This window comes from Zingiber officinale, chromosome 4B (assembly GCF_018446385.1).
Source record: "Zingiber officinale cultivar Zhangliang chromosome 4B, Zo_v1.1, whole genome shotgun sequence".
Taxonomy (NCBI): domain Eukaryota; kingdom Viridiplantae; phylum Streptophyta; class Magnoliopsida; order Zingiberales; family Zingiberaceae; genus Zingiber; species Zingiber officinale.
In genome coordinates this window covers 111024563-111044638 of record NC_055993.1, presented here as the reverse complement: position 1 = coordinate 111044638, position 20076 = coordinate 111024563, and the positions used below count along the sequence as shown (strand labels likewise).

The 20076-nt window shown below is 38.7% G+C and overlaps 1 protein-coding gene and 1 long non-coding RNA gene across 2 annotated transcripts; one reads left to right on the top strand and one right to left on the bottom strand.

Moving 5' to 3' along the window:
• The first annotated feature begins 681 nt into the window (after positions 1–681).
• Positions 682–3391, top strand: LOC121976051 (probable aldo-keto reductase 2). The gene is made up of 5 exons (XM_042528038.1): positions 682–1019; positions 1103–1303; positions 1964–2136; positions 2226–2328; positions 2960–3391. The coding sequence occupies exons 1-5, from the start codon at positions 786–788 to the stop codon at positions 3293–3295; spliced, it is 1047 nt and encodes a 348-aa protein (XP_042383972.1). The 5' UTR covers positions 682–785; the 3' UTR covers positions 3296–3391.
• Positions 1509–19487, bottom strand: LOC121976053. The gene is made up of 3 exons (XR_006110501.1): positions 19449–19487; positions 17985–17986; positions 1509–1518 (listed from the first exon to the last, which is right to left on the bottom strand). It is a non-coding gene; the product is annotated as an uncharacterized LOC121976053 (long non-coding RNA).
• Positions 19488–20076: the final 589 nt, after the last annotated feature.

The following is a 20076-nucleotide window of genomic DNA, read 5'->3' as shown; positions in this document are numbered from 1 at the left end:
GTAATTATCTATAAAATTGTAACTACTACCACGTCTCTCATCGGTTCTAGATTTAAACGGAAGATAGATTTAGACGGAATACTAATAACAATAATCTTACTATTTTATTAAAAATCTCCCTCCTTTATTAACTAACTTTGATGAAGCCTAAAATGAATTTACGTTACTATCCTTTTTTCTATTGACACTAAAAATAATTCCAAGATTTATTAGTAATTCGACAAGAGAAACAATTAGTGATCTAGAGTTCGAGACTCAGCTACGATATATTATTATGAATTTTTCTCATTATTAATTTTCTCTGGTTATTTTATATAAAAAAATATAATTTTCTTTAGTCCCACATCTTAGAATTGACAACACTATGATTAAAGAAGATTCTATAAATATTTTAGGCCGACGATGTTAAAAAATATATATTTTTTAGTTTCTTTTAGTAAGATAAGTATAATATTAAATTAAAATAATTTTTTACAAAGAGAAGCTTGTTATAGTAGTTTATAGTAATTTATATATTATTATATTACATATGCAAGACGTGCACGAGCAGTAAAAATAATAAAAGTGGGACGTTCACGATTTGGAAAATAAAAGCGCTGTTTAACTTTTGCCCTAATATATTTGTAAAAATAGAGACTATAAGCGCTCTTTTAGATAATGGCCACTAAAATGTTATAAATCCGATTTTAGGTCAAAGAGCTCTGCAAGTCTGCAACCACTACGGCGCTACCGCAGCAACTAGTGGTCAACTGCCGAGAGGGTTAGTAGAAACCGCGATCAAAGAGATGGCCGGCGACGAGACCGCACCGGTGGCGATAGGGCGGATGAAGCTGGGGTCGCAGGGGCTGGAAGTCTCCAGCCAGGGCCTCGGCTGCATGGGCATGTCGGCCTTCTACGGCCCGCCCAAGCCCGACGCCGACATGATCGCCCTCATCCACCACTCGGTCAACTCCGGTGTCACCTTCCTTGACACCTCTGACATCTACGGCCCTCACACCAACGAGGTCCTCATCGGCAAGGTAGCTACCTCCTGCAACGCCGCCGTGATTAGAGTTCCTGTTCAATTGGTTTTACCTAATTTGATGTTTTTTGGTTGATGCAGGCTCTGCTAGATGGGTTGAGGGAGAAAGTGGAGCTTGCCACGAAATTTGGGATCAGCATGGCGGACGGGAAGAGGGAGATCCGCGGGGATCCGGCGTACGTGAGGGCTGCTTGTGAAGGTAGCTTGGGGAGGCTGGGGATCGATTGCATCGATCTATATTATCAACACCGTATTGACACTCGGATTCCCATTGAGATCACGGTGAGGTGTTCACTTGTGCTTAATTTCATTGTTGGACCTCTCACGCATGTATGTTTGGTATAATTCTGCAGAATTACTCAAGTGCTTATTTTTCGTTGATTGATTCCTTAAAAATACATTCAAAGGGAGAATTGTGGTAACCTCCAGTGGAAAGGATTTTGCTATCTTTCTTTTTATGTAAAATGGAAAGACTCTTTAATGTTTCCATCTCCAAACTTGCTTTCCTATCAAGAACGAAAGGGTGAAAAGATTCTACAAATGCACTCCTCTTCCATTTGCACGCTCATCCTAATCCTGTGCTTGCCTATCCGACATTATAGCATTCCTGCCAACTCTTGGGCCTTGCTTGTTTTATTTGCTTAACAACTATATGCAATATGACAGGTTATCATTTGTCCCTAAAGTAAACCATGTCCTAATTCTAAAAAATAGGGAAATAAGATCAATGAATAAAAAAAACTATACTGATGCTGAAAATTATTCAAGTAAAAAAAGTGAACCTTATACATTTAATCAAATTAATCTTGCTTGCACTGCCTCACTTTGTTTTATTCTGTGAATGTTCTTACTATAGGGTTTCTATTTTGACGGTTTTATCAGCTCTCAAGCTTGCTACTTGTGCCCAGTAATTTGCACATAATTCTGTCTTTTCTTAACTAGATTGGAGAACTTAAGAAACTAGTCGAAGAGGGGAAAATAAAGTACATTGGGTTGTCTGAGGCATCTGCTTCAACAATTAGGCGGGCACATGCTGTTCACCCAATCACTGCAGTTCAGCTTGAATGGTCTTTGTGGTCAAGAGATGTTGAAGAGGATATAATCCCTACTTGCAGGTGAAGCTGTCGGATTAACTGATCTATTTGATGAGCACCTTACTCTGCTTTTCTTGCATACATTTTGAATTATTTATTCCACTTTTCAGAGAACTTGGAATAGGAATTGTTGCATATAGTCCGCTAGGAAGGGGTTTCTTTTCTTCTGGACCAAAGCTAGCTGAAAGTCTTTCTGAAGGGGATTTCCGCAAGGTGATCATTTGTTTGATAAGAGATTCATGTGTTTTTCAAGAAATAATGAAGTGATTCTTCTATGTTGTTAGTCGTGAATAATCTAGTGGATATAAAGGGAAACTAAAGTATTAAACAGGTATTAATAAAGTACCATTCATTTCAACCACTAAAACTAATCATCAAACTTGTTCAAGCTAGATTATTTTGTAATCATATGTCGATGAAATGGATTCACAACAACACTACATTTTGCATGATCATAGGTTTGACTAGTCCCACTTAGGGTAATGTAATCTATTGATATTGTTGATAGAAATGACAACATGTAAAGTACGTACAAAATTTGCACTGTCTTACTTATATCCATCCAAGACACTTGATACCTGTTCCTATCCCATATGGGTTGGGTACCTGAGGATACCACTGAAGTTCATGGGATGAAAATCATGCCAAGTGGCATGCACGAACAGAAATAATAATTTATCATAAATAGTCCGGTTCATCATGTGGGTTTTTTATATGGTTTCTGATGGGTTATATATATATATATATATATATATATATATATAATATCATAAATTAAATTGTTTTATTCACTTGACCTCGTTTTTAACCTACCATATTGCTGAATGATAAATTGTGTCTTCAGCTTCTCCCTAGATTGCAGCCTGAGAATCTTGCCCAAAATGCGATAATTTTTGAACGCGTAAATGAAATGGCTAAGAGAAAGAATTGCACCCCTGCACAACTTGCATTGGCTTGGGTCCATCACCAAGGATCAGATGTTTGCCCAATACCCGGTACTACCAAGATAGAAAACTTCAATCAAAATGTTGGAGCACTGGCAATAAAACTCACACCTGAAGAGATGGCTGAACTTGAATCATATGCTTCAGTAGATGTTAAAGGGGATCGATATCCTACTGCAATGGCTACATGGAGAATGTCTGACACTCCTCCTTTATCTTCCTGGAAAACTGAATGAAGCTTTTGTTATATCGTTGGGAAAATGGCATAATAAGTTGTTGTATGGAAACTGAAACCTTTCGAGGATTCTGATGGAATACATATCATTTGCATATTCCCTGGAGTTTCCACGTTAATATCGGATGACTTGATGTTTTTGTTGGTAAATTTTTCATAATTTTTTAAATGTATTTATATATCGAAAACATTCTTGTTTCTCTGCTTCTGGTCCTGAAGCAGTGACATACTCGTTTTACAGGGTCAGAACCTTATTTAACGTGTACATCATAGTTTCAAACACTTCTTCTAAATAATTATATCCTTATTTATAATTTTGATATATATAATATATAAGGTGTTTTGATGAAGATTGCTAGACTGAGAATCAGAATCCATGGAGGAAATAGGTCTCAAGCGCAAGCAGGGTCTTCTCCGGTAGGTCAATCCTGACGTCCCTTGATACGGGACGTTTCAAACAGATCTATGTATGATGTGACAGTCAAAGTCAATGTGAGATGACGGTCTAAGTCAAGGGGGCAATCAAAGTGTCACTCTCAAAAAAGTCTGGCTCCTTGCCCAACGCTAAGGCTCCCAATTCAAAGACGACCGACTTTAGAGACAGCTCAGACTAGGGGACCCCACATTTTTACTCTAATACTAACGCTTAATGTATATCTGACCGTCCATTATCCACTGGCATTTAAGAAAAGACTCGCTTGCCACAAAGACATCCGAGAATATATTCATCAGGGTCTTAGTGATCTAGCTTTTCACTCTCAAAGTACGAATTAATATACAACCGGTCAAGCATATGTGCCTTCATTTATTCATTCCCTTGCCCTCCTGCATATAGGCGGCTGGGTATAAAGTTGACCAACATCTTTAGCTCCAGAGAACAAATAGACAAGGTAAATCCCAGGAGAACTCCAACCAGATTTTTAAAGCTTTGGATATCACTTCAGGGACAGGTTTCCAAGTACAAGGAGGATCGACTAAAAGTATCGATCGAGCTTCTTGGGGCTCGGTTCTCCACTTTCGAGAAATAAATATCCCCGCATATAGCTAGTCAGTCATAAGAACCATCCGAACCTAGGGGGCATGACTTCCCATTATTTCATAATCAGACCTCCAACATCACACGACATATATCTGAGTAGCCTTAAGGGTTGAACGTCCTACCATACTTAGTACTTTGCCTGTACAATATATAGTCGATCGGTTAAATGTCCGACCAGAATATATTCAAGAGACAACATTGTTAGAGAATCACAACAACCTGTCAAAGAATATTCTGTAAATATTCCGTGATAGTTTTGATGTGGTCAACCAAGTTAAGTTAGGTTCTATGTATTTGATCCTTGTGTTCAAGTGTGTAGGAGCTTAAGAACACAAAAAGTCGAGCGGAAAACGCAGCTAGCAAGAAGGGTGGCACGGGAAGGGAGCCAACGAGCTCGGTGCATCCGAGGGGCGAGGTGTTATGGAAAAGTACACTGATGGACAAGAAGAACGTGCACGACATTCGAGGGATGAGAAGGCGGGAAAGAAGCTTGCTCGAGGAGAAGGTCGGAGTTGGGTTCGGGTGAACTCAACTCCGGTTAGCCAGAACATCACCTACGTGAAGAGATCAGCTAAAGAGCTGATCTGTCTCATGGAAGGTGCCTTTCATGGCTTGGAAGACACATTCGATGAACAGAGTCAAAGGCGTCTTCCAGCCTATAGAAGGTGTCTTCCAGTGACCGTCAGTCGAAGATAAAGTTTGATCTTTGGCAATAAAATATCTCTGATTGAAGGCGCCTTGGACCCTATTGAAGGGCCCTTCAAGGCCCTTCCAGCTTCAGATAGAGTTTTTCATGGGCCCTGGAGTTAGGAAATATTCAACAACTCTTGTATTCATTTTCTAACATATTTTTAAACATTCAAAGAGTTTAAGAGGCTTCTCCGCCTTCAACGAAAGAGATTTTATAATGCTTTCATTTGTCTTGGATTAAGAACTGTCTAAGTTGTAACCTAGTAATTCTCTCGTCTCTTTTATTTTTTAGTTGTTCAATTAACTTATTATAATTGTGCTACTAATCTGAGTTAAAAAATAGGGAAAGTTTTTTTTTTAATTTTTCAGAGCAATTCACCCTCCCCCTACCGGCCTAACTGCGCCAATAAGTGGTATCAGAGCCCAACCACTTTAGAATGACTAATCGTCGACTGAAGTACAAAAACGATGGTCGGACCCAGCATCTACTTACCTAAGTTCGAAGGAGCTGAAAAAGAGGAATATTAGTAGACCAAAAAAGAACAAGCTGACTTCGTAGCGACCGGACGAGCGTACTTCCACCCAGGAAGTCAGTCGAATAGGAGCTTTTGAATCAGTAAAAGATTTTTGGAAGAAGTTCCTAGAGTTACACGAAAGAATGTCAAGCAAAGCTCGCAAGACAGGACCTACTTCGAAACCAAATCAGCAACCTCTAGAGGGAAGAAGGCGAATCGGGTGCTCATCTACACGAAAGAATCAAGGAGCTAATCACCGGATTAACGAACCTCGGAGAAACAATAACTAATCAGAACTCGCAAAGGTATGCTTAAATGTGTCCCTAAGAACACCAGAATAAATATCTATAGTAGCCTCCTACTATATCTCCAAAGACCTCAAAGTAAGTACACTAGAAATTTTTTTTTTTACTTTTGAATTATACGAATCTCGATGTGCAGGACAAAGAAATGTTGGACACAAACAATCTGTAGCCGGAGATTTTATGGGGTATTAGCTGAATTTAAATACACCGAATTTAAATTCACTTATCTGTTAAAATGACCTGAGCTGATAATTTCAGGCTGCCAGCAGGGGCTGGTTTTCTGATCACGGAGTGGCTGAGTGAGCAGAGTGTCAAAGCAGCAAAGTCCGAGCGGACTGAAGGACGACCGGGCCGGGCAACAAGGCAGGCCGATCGGGCGAGTAGTGAGACCGACCGGGCGTACAGAGGGAGGACGACCGAGCGAGCGAAGATGCTGACTGGGCGAACGAAGGGGCCGACTGAGCAGCGAGGTCGGGTAGGCAGAATGGCCGGTTGAGCGAACAGCGAGACAGGTCGAACGGGCGAAGAGGCTAACCGAGGCCTGCGAATGACGCAGTTTCCTTGAAACAGATTCGCCCACCTCCGGCTGTGCTTCGAGGCTTACTCGGGTCATTTGTTTCCCAGGATACAACAGCTAAACCACAATCTCCACCTAGCACTGGTGGTTGTGGCGAACTGAGAAATACCCGAATGCTATCACCAGGGTTCTGTCGAGTGGAAGAAAAAAACGACAGGGAAGAAGAAGATGGATGGAAAGATTATTTAATCTTTCTTTTCCTTATGTCTTTTTATCTCGTGCTCAAGACCTTTTATAGGATGTCTTGTGTGAGGTTACTTTTCCATTTGCTAAAGAAACGTCATATGCATTATATTAATATGCGTTTCTTATTTAAGCGTTAATGAAAAAGAATAATCCAAGCGGCAAAATGTCGATTATTTTATTTAGGCGTGCATAGGTCGTGCTCGCACACTAGCAAATTTGGTTCAGTGCAATCCGGACCCTGGATTTACACCCTCCCTACGCAGCCACACACAAGAGCAAGCTTCTACTCATTTATTTGTTCACAACACACATTCTTGTGAAACAATATAAACCAACCATCAAGCCTTGAAACTTCCAATGTGGGACTAAAATCTTCTTCACAATGGCGCTTCTTTCTTCTTCCCTCTCTTCTCCATTCACTCATTTTCAACAATCCCCCACATGAATGGAGATAGAGTAAGTGATAACATCCAGCAGTTGAGTCAAGTATAGGATAGGTAGGTTTTACCCTTTGAACCCTCCCTTGTGAAGATTTGGTTGCTTACTGGCTGATAGTAGACACGATGTCCTTGAACTATACTGTCGTTTGTGTAAGCAGTGACAAATCTCACCCAAGACTCTCCCTGATACAACTCAGTTCTTATGAGTGTGTTCATTCTTGGCCATGAACACGCATGGTTCTGTGAGAAGCTCTAAGAATTGTGCCTCCAATTCTCTTCGAAGCGGTTTCACTTCTTTCTCACATAGGTAATCCCTCAAGAGTTGTCATCTACTCTTCTTGATCATTAAAAGTTCATTGGCTTACCCTGGTCTAGTCACTGTTTCATTGGGCTACCCCCCACAGTGTGTCTAGTCAGTGTAGATTAGTTATCCCTTTGAACCTAGTTTTTGGGATCTCCAATCAACATAGGTTGGGTGTCCTCTGCACTGATCGCTGACAACGGCATCAAGCCCATTCCTCGTGATGAGCTTGCAACTAACTCTCGATTTAACACTTTGGTTAGCGGATCTGCTAGGTTAACCTTTGACTTCACATAGTCAACAGTGATAACTCCCGTTGAGAGTAGTTGTCTAATGGCATTATGTCTACGACATATATGCCTAGACTTACCATTGTACAGATGACTCTATGCCCGGCCAATTGTTGATTGACTATCGCAATGTATGCAAATTGCCGGCACAGGTTTCGACTATCTCGGAATATCTTCTAAGAATTGTCGTAGTCATTCAGCCTCTTCACCACGTTTGTTAAGAGCTACAAACTCAGATTCCATCGTGGATCTGGTTATTACGGTTTGCTTAAAAGATTTTCAGGAAATGGCTGCATCTGTTAGAGTGAAGACATATCCACTCGTAGACTTAGAGTCTTTTATATCAGATATCCAACTTGCATCGCTGTATCCTTCGATCATAGCGGGATATCTCGAATAATGCAGTCCATATTTACGAGTATACCTCAAGTACCTCAATACTCTTTTTATCCCTTTCCAGTGCTCAACACCGAGATTACTCGTGTATCTACTCAGTTTGCTTACTGCGTAGGCTAAGTCTGGTCGTGTACAACTCATTAAGTATATCAGACTTCCATTCACTCGAGAATATTCTAGCTGAGAGATACTTTTATCTCATTTTTTTGATAGATGTTGGCTCGTCTCTATCGGTGTTCGTGCCAATGCAGTATCACCTTTGGTGAATTTCTCAAGAATTTTGTCCACGTAATGGGATTGACTAAGAACAAGTCCTTCTGTTGTTCTAAGAATTTTGATCCCTAGAATCACATCAGCTAGGCCCATGTATTTCATGTCGAATCTTGAGTTCAACATCCCTTTTGTGGATTTGATTATCTTATCATTACTCTCAATGATAAGTAAGTCGTCTACATAGAGGCACAAAATGACATAGTCACTCTCTGTGGCTTTTATGTAGACACATTTGTCACATTCATTGATCTTGAATCCACATTCGTTCATGGCATTATCAAATTTCTCATGCCACTGCTTTGGTGCTTGTTTCAAGCCATATAATGACTTCACCAATTTACAAACCTTGTTTTCTTGTCCTGGCATAGAAAACCCCTCAGGTTGGTCTATGTAGATTTTCTCTTCTAAATCCCCGTTTAGAATGACTGTCTTTATATCCATTTGATGTATTTCGAGATTTCATAGAGCGGTGATAGCCAACAATACTCTAATGGAAGTTATTCTCGACACCGGAGAATACGTATCAAAGTAATCAAGGTCTTATCGTTGTCGGTATCCTTTGATTACCAATCTGGCCTTGTACTTATCGATTGTGCCATCTGATTTCATTTTCTTCTTGAAGATCCACTTGCAGCCTAGTGGTTTACTTCCCGGAGGAAAATCCACAAGTTCCCAAGTGTGATTTTATAAGATAGATTATATCTCAGATGCAATTGTCTCTCTCCAGTGAGGTCCATCAGACGAGCTTACTGCGTTTGAGTAACTCTGAGGCTCACTTTCCAGCATGAAAGTGATAAAATCTGATCCGTAGGATTTTTCTACCCGAGCTCTTTTACTCCGTCTAAGCTCAACCTCAACTGGTTCATTATCTTCTTCGTCTTGTGTTTCATATGCTCAATTTGAGGAGCTAGCATTCTCTCAGGTTTTATATGCAAACACATGCTCGAAGAACGAGATATTTCTCGATTCGATTATCGAGTTCTTGTGTACCTCCGGTATATGTGACTCATACACATAAAATCAATACGCACTGCTGTTATGTGCATATCCAATAAATATGCAATCAACAGTTTTTGGTCCTATCTTAATTCTTTTCGGATCAGGTACCAAAACTTTGGCAAGACACCCCCACATTCGTAAATATTTGTAGGATGATTGTCTTCCATTCCACAACTCATAAGGGCTATTATCTATTTTCTTTTGAGGCACCTTATTTAAAAGGTAATTAGCTGTTAACACAGCTCCCCCCCCACATGAACTCTGGCAGTCTAGAGTTCAATAGAAGAGCATTCATCATCTCCTTTAGAGTTCGATTTTTCCGCTCAGCAACTCCATTTTGCTGAGGAGTATAAGGAGCGGTTGTTTCATGTCTGATCCCATGTTCAGCACATAACTCAGCGAACGGTGACATATATTCACCGCCTCGGTCACTTCGAACCACCTTAATCTTTCTATTAAGCTGGTTTTCAACCTCATTCTTATAGAGAGCAAATTTCTCTATAGCTTCATCCTTACTTTTGAGGAGATACACATAACAATATTTTGTATTATCATCTACAAAAGTGATAAAGTATTTATTACCACCACGTGTTGGCGTACCTTTTAGGTCGCACACATCAGTGTGGATTAGGTCAAGTGGTTCGTTACTTCTTTCAACATGTTGAAAGGATGACCTTGTCATTTTCGCTTCAACACAAATCTCACACTTGTGTTTCGGGTCAAGGTGGAATGTAGGTATGCTTTGCATGTTTATTAATCTACGCAACACATCGTAGTTAATATGTCCTAGTCTACCATGCCACAAACATGAACACTCAAGCATATAAGTGGAAGAGTTTTCATTTTTATTTATCTTAGGCTTAATCGTCATTACATTGAGCTTAAACAACCCATCAGATACATAGCCTCTCCCTACAAACACTCCATTTTTGGACAATACAACTCTGTCCGACTAAAAAATAATGCGAAAGCCGTGCTTGCTTAACAGTGATCCGGACACTAGATTCTTCTGAATCTTTAGAACATACAGCACATTGTTCAGAGTGAGGTCCTTGCCCGAGGTCATTTTCAGCACCACCTTTCCTTGGCCCATGATGTCCGAGGTTGCTGAGTTCCCCATGAACAGCTTGTCTCCAATGACTTCTTTAAAGTCGTGGAGCAGCTCCTTATTGCAGCAGACATGTCTGGTGGCTCCAGTATCGATCCACCATTATCGAGGGTTTGAACCGATCAAGTTTAGCTCGGAGACCACAGTGCAGAGGTCGTTCATTTCTGGTCCCTCGTTCAGGTTGGCCTCCTGATTCTTTGTTGGCTTCCTGTACTCCGAAGATTTATGACCTACTTTATCACAGTTGAAGCACTTCTCAGAGAACTTCTTCTTGTTGATGCCTCCTCTAGGTCCTAGCTTGGAAGACTTGGGATTCTTCCATTTCAAGCTTTGTCCATGCTCGACCACATTGGCTTTCATAGTAGCCTGAGAGAACAACTTCCTCTCTGAACTCTTGTTGTCTTCTTCGATGTGAAGTCTGACTATGAGTTCCTCCACATTCATCTCCTTCCGCTTGTGCTTTAGGTAGTTCTTGAACTCCTTCCAGCCGAGAGACAACTTCTCAATGATAGCTGCTACCTGGAAGGTTTCACTCAGAACCATCCCTTCCGAGTGGATCTCGTGCAAGATCACCTAAAGCTCCTGGACTTAGCTGATCACCGTCTTGGAGTCAACCATCTTGTAGTCCAGGAATCGATCAACGATGAACTTCTTGGCCCCTGCATCCTCCGTCTGGTATTTCTTATCCAGGGACTCCCACAGCTCCTTAGTCGTTCTCTTCATGCTATACACAGCGTACAGCGAGTCGACAAGGCAGTTGAGGATGTAGTTTCGGCAAAGGAACTCAGAATGAGTCCATGCCTCCACTGCACTAATGGTCTGAGCATCAGCATCCTCAGCATGCTTGGGAGGGTCCTTGGTCAATAACCGAGCCAAATTGAGCGTGGTCAGGTAGAAGAGCATCTTCTGCTACCACCTCTTGAAGTTCAGTCCACTGAACTTATCTGGCTTTTCCCCATGATTGATTGGTATAGTTCCAATCGGGGCGGAGGGGGCCTTTATTTGTTGAGTCTGTTGCACCTCAACATTATGTTCTGTGGTCATCTCAACAGAAACGAGTCTGTTTCAAGATTGTTGGATACAAACAATCTGTAGCCGGAGATTTTACGGGGTATTAGCTGAATTTAAATATACCGAATTTAAATTCACTTATCTATTAAAATGACCTGAGCTGATAATCTCAGGCTGCCGGCAGGGGCTGATTTTCTGACCACGGAGTGGCTGAGTGAGCAGAGTGTCAAAGCAGCAAAGTCCGAGCGGACTGAAGGTCGACCGAGCCGGGCAACAAGACAGGCCGATCGGGCGAGAAGTGAGACTGACCGGGCGTACAGAGGGAGGACGACCGAGCGAGCGAAGATGCTGACTGGGCGAACGAAGGGGCCGACCGAGTAGCGAGGTCGGGTAGGCAGAATGGTCGGTCGAGCGAATAGTGAGACAGGACGAACGGGCGAAGAGGCTGACCGAGGCCTGCGAATGACGCAGTTTTCTTGAAACAGATTCAGCCACCTGCGGCTGTGCTTCGAGGCTTACTCAGATCGTTTGTTTCCCAGGATACAACGGCGAAACCGCAATCTCCACCTAGAACTGATGGTTGCGGCGAACTGAGAAATACCCGAATGTTATCACCAAGGTTCTGTCGAGTGGAAGAAAGAAACGACAGAGAAGAAGAAGAGGGAAAAGAAGATGGATGGAAAGATTATTTAATCTTTCTTTTCCTTATGTCTTTTCCTCTCATGCTCAAGGCCTTTTATAGGATGACTTGCGTGAGGTTACTTTTCCATTTGTTAAAGAAACGGCATATACATTATATTAATATGCGTTTCTTATTTAAGCGTTAATGAAAAATAATAATCCAAGCGGCAAAATGTCGGTTAATTTATTTGGGCGTGCATAGGTCGTGCTCGCACACTAGCAAACTTGGTTCAGTGCAATTCGAGTCCTAGATTTGCACCCTCCCTATGCAGCCACACACAAGAGCAAGCTTCTACTCATTTATTTGTTCACAACACACATTCTTGTGAAACAATATAAACCAACTATCAAGCCTTGAAACTTCCAATGTGGGTCTAAAATCTTCTTTACAATGGCGCTTCTTTCTTCTTCCCTCTCTTCTCCATTCACTCATTTTCAACAAGAAAGGGGTCAAATCGGAACCTAGCACTATACGCCCAAAAGAGTAGACCAGATTCAGACTCATCGATTGACGAAGACGAAACAACCTTCATGATAAGAAAATTCTCTAAGTATTTTAAATCTAACAAATTTAACAAGTCGTAGGCCAAGAAATTTATTCTAGGAAAATGGAAAGTAAGATGTTATAACTGTCAAGAAGAAGGGCACATCAAGGATAATTGTCCTAAACTGAAAAAGGAGAAAACCAAAGGGTCAAGCAAACCAAAGCACAAAAATCTAAAGGCAATGTGGGGCGATTCATCATCGGAGTTCGAACTAGAGGAGTATGTTGGACTAGCACTCATAACGAGTCACTAAGAGAAGAACATCGATAAAGGAGAAGCTACATCCGAGGAAAGCAACAACGAAAAGGGAGCATCCAACTTTGCACATGATATAGTAAATGAGGAATGCCTTCTACCTCATGATCAAGTTTATTCTAGAATAACATTAATGTCTAACTCCTTATATAAGCTAAAATTTAAAAATAATAAATTTAAAAAAAATGTTGATTTGAAAAGAAAATTAGTTAATGGATGTCCACTAAAATTATTTGATAAAATCAAATTTAAAAATGATAAATTAAAAGAACAAATAGAATCTTTGAAAAATGACTATGCATGTTCAACTCCAAAAGATTTACGAAATTCAAATTTGAAAAATTACAGATGACTCAATTGAAATGTCAGAAACAATAGGGGTTAAATTAGAAAATCCTTAGAAATTATGTTCTACTAAAATTCTTGATTAATCTAATAGGAAATAATTTATATTGGATTTTGAAATCATGCTTAGAATAGTTTAAGTTAATCTTATGTATGTTTTAAAATTTAATGTGTTTTATCTTCCATATTATTTAAACAAATTATTTAAATACCTACTCTCCGTATTTCAAGTTCGAAAATTTTACAATGCTATTTAATAATTTAATCTACAAATAGAAAATTTTTAAAAAATTTTTTACTGTTAAGTTATTTTCTATGAATTTATTAACGAAAATGGTATTTTGAAATTTAAAAATATTCTGTAGACTTATTTTTAAAAACTTTTATTTTTTTTGATAAAATGTGATGTTTTCTATCATAATAATAATTTTTAAATTTTTTTTTATTATAATTTGAATTATTACAAATTATTTTCTAAAAAATTAAATTTTAACATTAAAAATTTAGGGAAAATAGAAATTCGGAAACCTTGATTTTTCTACAATCTATTTTTCATATCTAGAAAAATTAGTAGAATTTTCAAAGTTGAGAAATATATTATTTAAAATTTAGCTTCAAAAATTTGGTTGTTCTGATAAGATAAATTAATTCTATTTGATAAATTATTATTTTTTTAATAAAAATTCTACTATGTAGATTATTCGGATTAAATTTGACAAAAAAATTTAGTATTTTTTGAAACCAAAAAGTAATTTTATTTATTTATATCAAAAATAGAAGATTAATTAGTAAAAATATAATATTTTTGATAATTATTTTTAAAAAAATATTAACCAACTAGTAATTTTTGTAAGTTACCCCTATAAAATTATTGCATAATTTTTTAGTTATTTATTTTTTTTATTTGATCAAAGAAAGATAAATAGGTATACGCTTAAGAGTAGTTCGGAATAATATTTTAAAATTTTAGAATTTTTATCCTGTATTGCAACTTTTTGTTATAATTGCATTACTTTATATAATTATGTTAATACATTTTGTTTAGCCTTAACTTTAACTTGAATTGATGTACATCATAAAGGGAAAGATTGTAAGTATCCCGTGGTAGTTTTAATGTGATCAACCAAGTTAAATTAAATCCTGTGTATTTGATCCTTGTGTCTAAGTGTGTAGAAGATTAGGAATACAAGAAGTCGAACGGAATACACAACTAGCGAGAAAGATGGCACGGGAAGGGAGCCGACTGACTCGGTACATCTGAGGGACGATGTGCTGCGGAAGAGTACTCCAAGTGGACGAGAAGGATGTGCGTGACGTTTGAGGAACGAGAAGCCGAGAATGAAGTCTGCTCGAGGAGAAGGTCAGAGTTGGATTCAGGTAAGCTCAACTCTGGTTAGTCGGAGCATCACCCACACGAAGAGATCAACTAAGGAGCTGATCTGCCTCATGAAAGGCGTCTTCCATGGCTTGGAAGATGCCTTCGATGAGCAGTGTCGAAGGTGCCTTCTAACTTATAGAAGGCGTCTTCGAGTGACCATTAGTCAAAGATAAAGTTTTATCTTCGACAACAAAATTTCTCTGATTGAAGGCACCTTGGACCAGTGGCGGATCCATGAATTCAAACATGGAGGAGCGATTTTTATACGGAACAAGGGACGGTATCCTTTATCTCTGCCGATGGAATCCTATAATACTAGGAGTTCCACTGTCGACAAGGGGGGGAGGGGCGACCGTCGATACCGCCTCCCCCTGCCTTGGACCCTATTAAAGATGTCTTCCAACTTTAGATAGAGTTTTTCAAGGACTATACAAAGACCCCTGGAGATAGAAAATATTCAACAACTATTGTATTAATTTCCTAGCATATTTCTGATCATTCAACGAGTGTAAGAGGCTTCTCCGCCTTCAACAAAGGAAACTTTATAGTACTTTCATTTGCCTTGGATTAACAACCACCTATGTTGTAATCAACTAATATCAACCTCTTTTATTTTTTAGTTGTTCAATTAACTTATTATAATTGTGCTACTAATCTGAGTTGAAAGATCGGAAAAGATTTATTTTTATTTTCCAGGGCAATTCACCTCGTCTCTTGCCGGCTACCTGCGCTAACATATTCTTCTGTTATTACATGAGTATTCAATGGAACCTTCCTCGAACGTGACTCTACACTTTCCATCAGCCATTACATTATAACAGTATATTCTTTCAACCGCCTCATTAATGACATCAGTTATAAAAAGAGTGCACACAGATAACGGAAGATTTCTCGGACGGCAACTATACGTCTCCCAAGCTAGCTATACATATTCCCTTACTCGACACCTTCTGACACCCAATATTTTCTGTCATCTCATGATTACGGAGATTATAGAAGTGATATATAAAGGGGGTCTCTCCGATGGCAATGTACGTTTAGGGGAACACGCTTAACGCTTTTAATACACATGTTTTTACTGTTCTTTCACTATCTTCCTCTCGGCCACTACACTAATTTGAGCATCAAAGAACCTTCGCCAGGGATCCCTTTCCTAATTTTTGGTGCTGACGTTGTTTGCTCTTTCACGTGCGTACAGAGAAGATTTCTTGCTCTAGTTCATGGTCCCTTCTTCAATCCGAAGTCTTCGCTCAACCAACTTCACAGTCACATACCCAGCGCGTAATCTCTTAGCTTTCAGACATGATCATCCATCCTCCCGGTCTCGTCGGGGTTCTACATGAAGTACGTTGCCGCAGCATCGGCATGGCCAGGCGCCACCTCGCCGACGCCGAAGTCGACTCAGTGGTACGGTGTCTTCGTCCAATCGGAGACCATTGTCAACTCTGGCAGTGGCGGAAGCAATGTCCAGGCGCCTCACCCAGAGCAGCGATGTAGTAGGCGACGTAGGAGTGGGTGACTACGCACTTGGTGGCCTGGATGCGGAGGACGAGGCTGCAGTGCAGAGGAGGGAGGAGAGGACGAAGTCATTGCCTGCGAAGGAGGGCAGCAGCGGCTGGTGCATGCGGTTGGGATATTGTCATGTGGTTGGGATGTTGAGGGCTTTGGTCCGTGCCTGAGATGGTAAATAATTGTAATTTTTAGGAACAAAATACAATATATAGAATAAAACCAGAATGTGTTTACATTGAGAACCTCATGGTTATTTTATTTTGTTTTTGACCTATTATTAAGAATAAATAATTTGTTTTTTACTTATCAAAATTTATACGCTATATAAGATATTCTAAAAGTTCAATAACTTGGATTGTTGATGAGATTGCAAGAGATGTAGCTGACTCAAGAAGCTGAGTGCAATGCATTGCATTCTTACTAACTAGTGATAGGATGAGATAGAAATATCTACGTGTTTACTAAGTTGTGACAACATTTCTTGCCAACACACATTCTCAACAAAACGCCCTCAAATTGAAACAAATCTTATATGAGATACAAATAATTAAGAAGCTTTTTTTTTTTTTTTTTAACTTGGTGTCACATCCCACCCAATTTTAAGCCTGAGAGATCGAGAGAGGTTCTTAATTTACCGTCTTGGCATTTTTTTTAATAATTTAGATATCTATTTTTTATGACCGATCTACTCCAGAGAAATTTTCTATCTACCACTAGTACCTAGGTAAACTCTCTTATCCATGATTTTGAAGACCCATATTTTTTAATCCTTCATTGACATCATTCTAGATGCTTTTTTGGAATCTCCTCATCATGATAATATTTAGACATTTTCTATGATCTTTTGTGGTGTTTATATTCATTAAAAAATATGATATTTTAAAACTAAACATGCGAGGAAGGCTAAAAACCTATAAGTCATTTGTATTAACATCCAAGCATAATACGCATATTATATAAAGTTTTTGTACAAAAAAAAAAAAAACCTTTCAAAACAATATTAATGGCTAGTGTGGAAGAATATTAAAGCAACAACCCATAACGATAAACATGTAATCAACATTAAAAGATCTTAATAGAGCCAGTGATCATTTTCTTCAAAATAATATGTGCAAAATTGATATGTTGCACGAATCCTACACGATTGTGAGTGAAATCCGACGTTACCTATCTGACACGGTTAAAATATAATTTTTTTAATTAATCTCTTATTTACCTGCAACAACTTTTCTTTCTTTCTTTTTAAATTAAAATAAACAACTTTTCTCTCTTTCTTCTTAACTTAAAATAAAATTCTCATTTGTCACTCCTATGATTGCATGCAACAATCACTATGGTGTTGATTTTTAAAGGTGTGTAGTTGCTACAACGTTGTAGCAGTTACTACACAATAACTGCTACAACGACGTATAACAATTATTGTACAGTTATAAATCGTAGCAGTTACTACACCGTTTTAGCAGTTATTGCATAATTGTAACAACTACTGCACTGTTGTGACAGCTATTGTACCGTTGTAACAGTTATTACATCGTTATAACAACTACTGCACCATTATAGTAGCTACTATATAATAGTTGCTACAACGTTGTAGCATAAGTACTGATTGTTACATGTAATAGCAAGAGAGAGAAGACATAATTTTATTTTAATTAGGGAAGAAAGAGAGAAAAATTATTACATCATGGACAGTTTATGGTTTATAAATTGATTATAAACGAGACAAATTTAAACATTCAAGAGTTCGACTCAACTTGACTTAATTACACCCCTATATAAAGGTAATAAAAAAGAATTAATACAAGACATATAAAAATGTCGTCTTTATATCCTTAAATTGAGACATCTATCAAGCTACCATTAATATTTTATAAAATGTTAGAAATGTAAATCAGCGGATAATGTCACTTAAACTTTTTCACCATCTAAGCATTATGTATGGCAAATTGCTTCTCTCCCTCCCCTCTGACGGCACCCGATCATTATTCCAATTTAAATGACTTTTATACCTTTTTTCCAATTTTATTTTATTTTTATTATTTTTTTATTTTTTCTTCAATTTTTATTTTTTATTATATAATTTATCTATCCTTTTCTTTAAATTACATTCTAATTTGATATTTTATTTATATATATATATATTTTCATGTATCTGTTTTTTCAGTTGTTTTTTTTTTAATTTTTATTAGTTTTATTTGTTATTTTTTCATCAATTTTTTATTTTATTTAATTTTTGACCCATGTGAAAAATCTTCCATTCTTTTTAAATTACTTCTCCTCAAACCATTGACAACTCCTGACATATATAATTTCCTTTTCTCTTTAAATTACCCCTTAACCTCCCCCCTTTAAATTACCCATTCAACTCTTGACACATGTCAAAATTTTTCTTTTTTGTAAATTACCCACCCTCCAACCCTTGATACATAATACAAGTCAGAACCTCTTACTTTTTTTTAAAATTATCTTTTCTCCAATTCTCGAGACATGTCAAAATACCTCTCTCCCTTTAAATTATCACTATCAAACTTTTGACACATGTCAGAATCTTCTCTCTCTTGAAATTACTTCCCTCTAACCCTTAACACATGACACATGTCAGAACCTTCTCTCTCTTGAAATTACTTCCCTCTAACCCTTAACATATGACACATGTCAGAACCTCACATTTTCTTTAAATTACCCACCCTCTAAACCCTTGGCACCTATCAAAACACGCTCTCCCTGTAAATTACTCTTCAAACTCTTGACATATGTCAGAATGTCCCCTCCCTTTAAATTACTAACCCACACATGTCAAAATATTCCTCTCCCTTTAAACTACCCCTCAAACTCTTGACACATGTCAAAACCTCTTATCCTTTTAAATTACATTTCTTTCAATTCTTAACCGATGTCAAAACTTCTCACTCTCTTTAAATTACTCACTCTTCAATCTTGACATATGTTAAAATATCATTCTCTTTTTAAATTATCCCTCTACACATGTCAGAAAGAATAAAACTGATAAAAAAATAAAAAAACTGATTAAAAAAATAAAACCAATAAAAAGAAAAGAAACAAAACTTAAAAAAAAAACAATGTGGACGAGGGAATAAGTTAAAGGGTATAAGGGTAAAAAAAACGTAGGGTGCAGGGGGGTGCGAAAGTACCTCCCTTTCGCACCCCTTGTATGTATGTCATTCATTACACTTTCGCACCCCTTGTATGTATGCCATTCTTGTAATAAAGATAGACCTGACCGACAACTAGAGGTGTGTCTTCGAGGGAGGCATCCATACAAGAGAAATAATGCTAAGGAAGCTAACCTCAACGATGTTTCCAACTAGGTAAGGCAACTGCTTGTTGAGCTTAGGGTTTGAGACCTTGAGGATGTCGATCTCGTTATCGAGGAGGCGTGAGACCCTGATGATGTCTTCGGTGGTCATGGAAGACATCTGATCGTCCTCGAACACCACATCCTCCAGTCCTCCACCGTTGTCGTTGCCATGGGTTGGGAGCAGAGGGGTTTCCCTGAAATGACTGAGTTGATTCCTCTGCAAGCAAGCTTGTCGACGGATTCCTTGCGCTTAACGGTCATGGAGAATCACATCGGGTCATAATCTTATTTCAATCTTGATCCTGTTCGGAATCTGAGTTAGACAGACCGCCGAGTGAGGTGGATAGAATGTTGACCGAATCGTGACGTCCCGGAGGGGGTATGCTGAGATGGCTTCGGTGTTGACCAACTCGTCAAAAGTCCTCTGGTTAACGCTACTTGCAGCCAGCGACCAGGTCACCCCGGTCCCCGGTACCCCGAGGCTCGAGCCAGATCCAACGAATATATGAGTAACAAGCTAATAATATAATAATGAGATAAATGAGGGGCGAGTACGGAAAACGTACCCTGACCCTGGGGGCGCCCTCGGATGGGACGCTAGTCCAGTTGTCATGACC

Excerpts from the sequence above, each read along its gene's own strand:
- LOC121976051 (XM_042528038.1), top strand. The coding sequence starts at position 786 with ATGGCCGGCGACGAGACCGCACCGGTGGCGATAGGGCGGATGAAGCTG. Across the intron at positions 1,020-1,102 it reads ACGAGGTCCTCATCGGCAAG|GCTCTGCTAGATGGGTTGAG; the intron begins GTAGCTACCTCC and ends TGGTTGATGCAG. Across the intron at positions 2,137-2,225 it reads GATATAATCCCTACTTGCAG|AGAACTTGGAATAGGAATTG; the intron begins GTGAAGCTGTCG and ends TCCACTTTTCAG.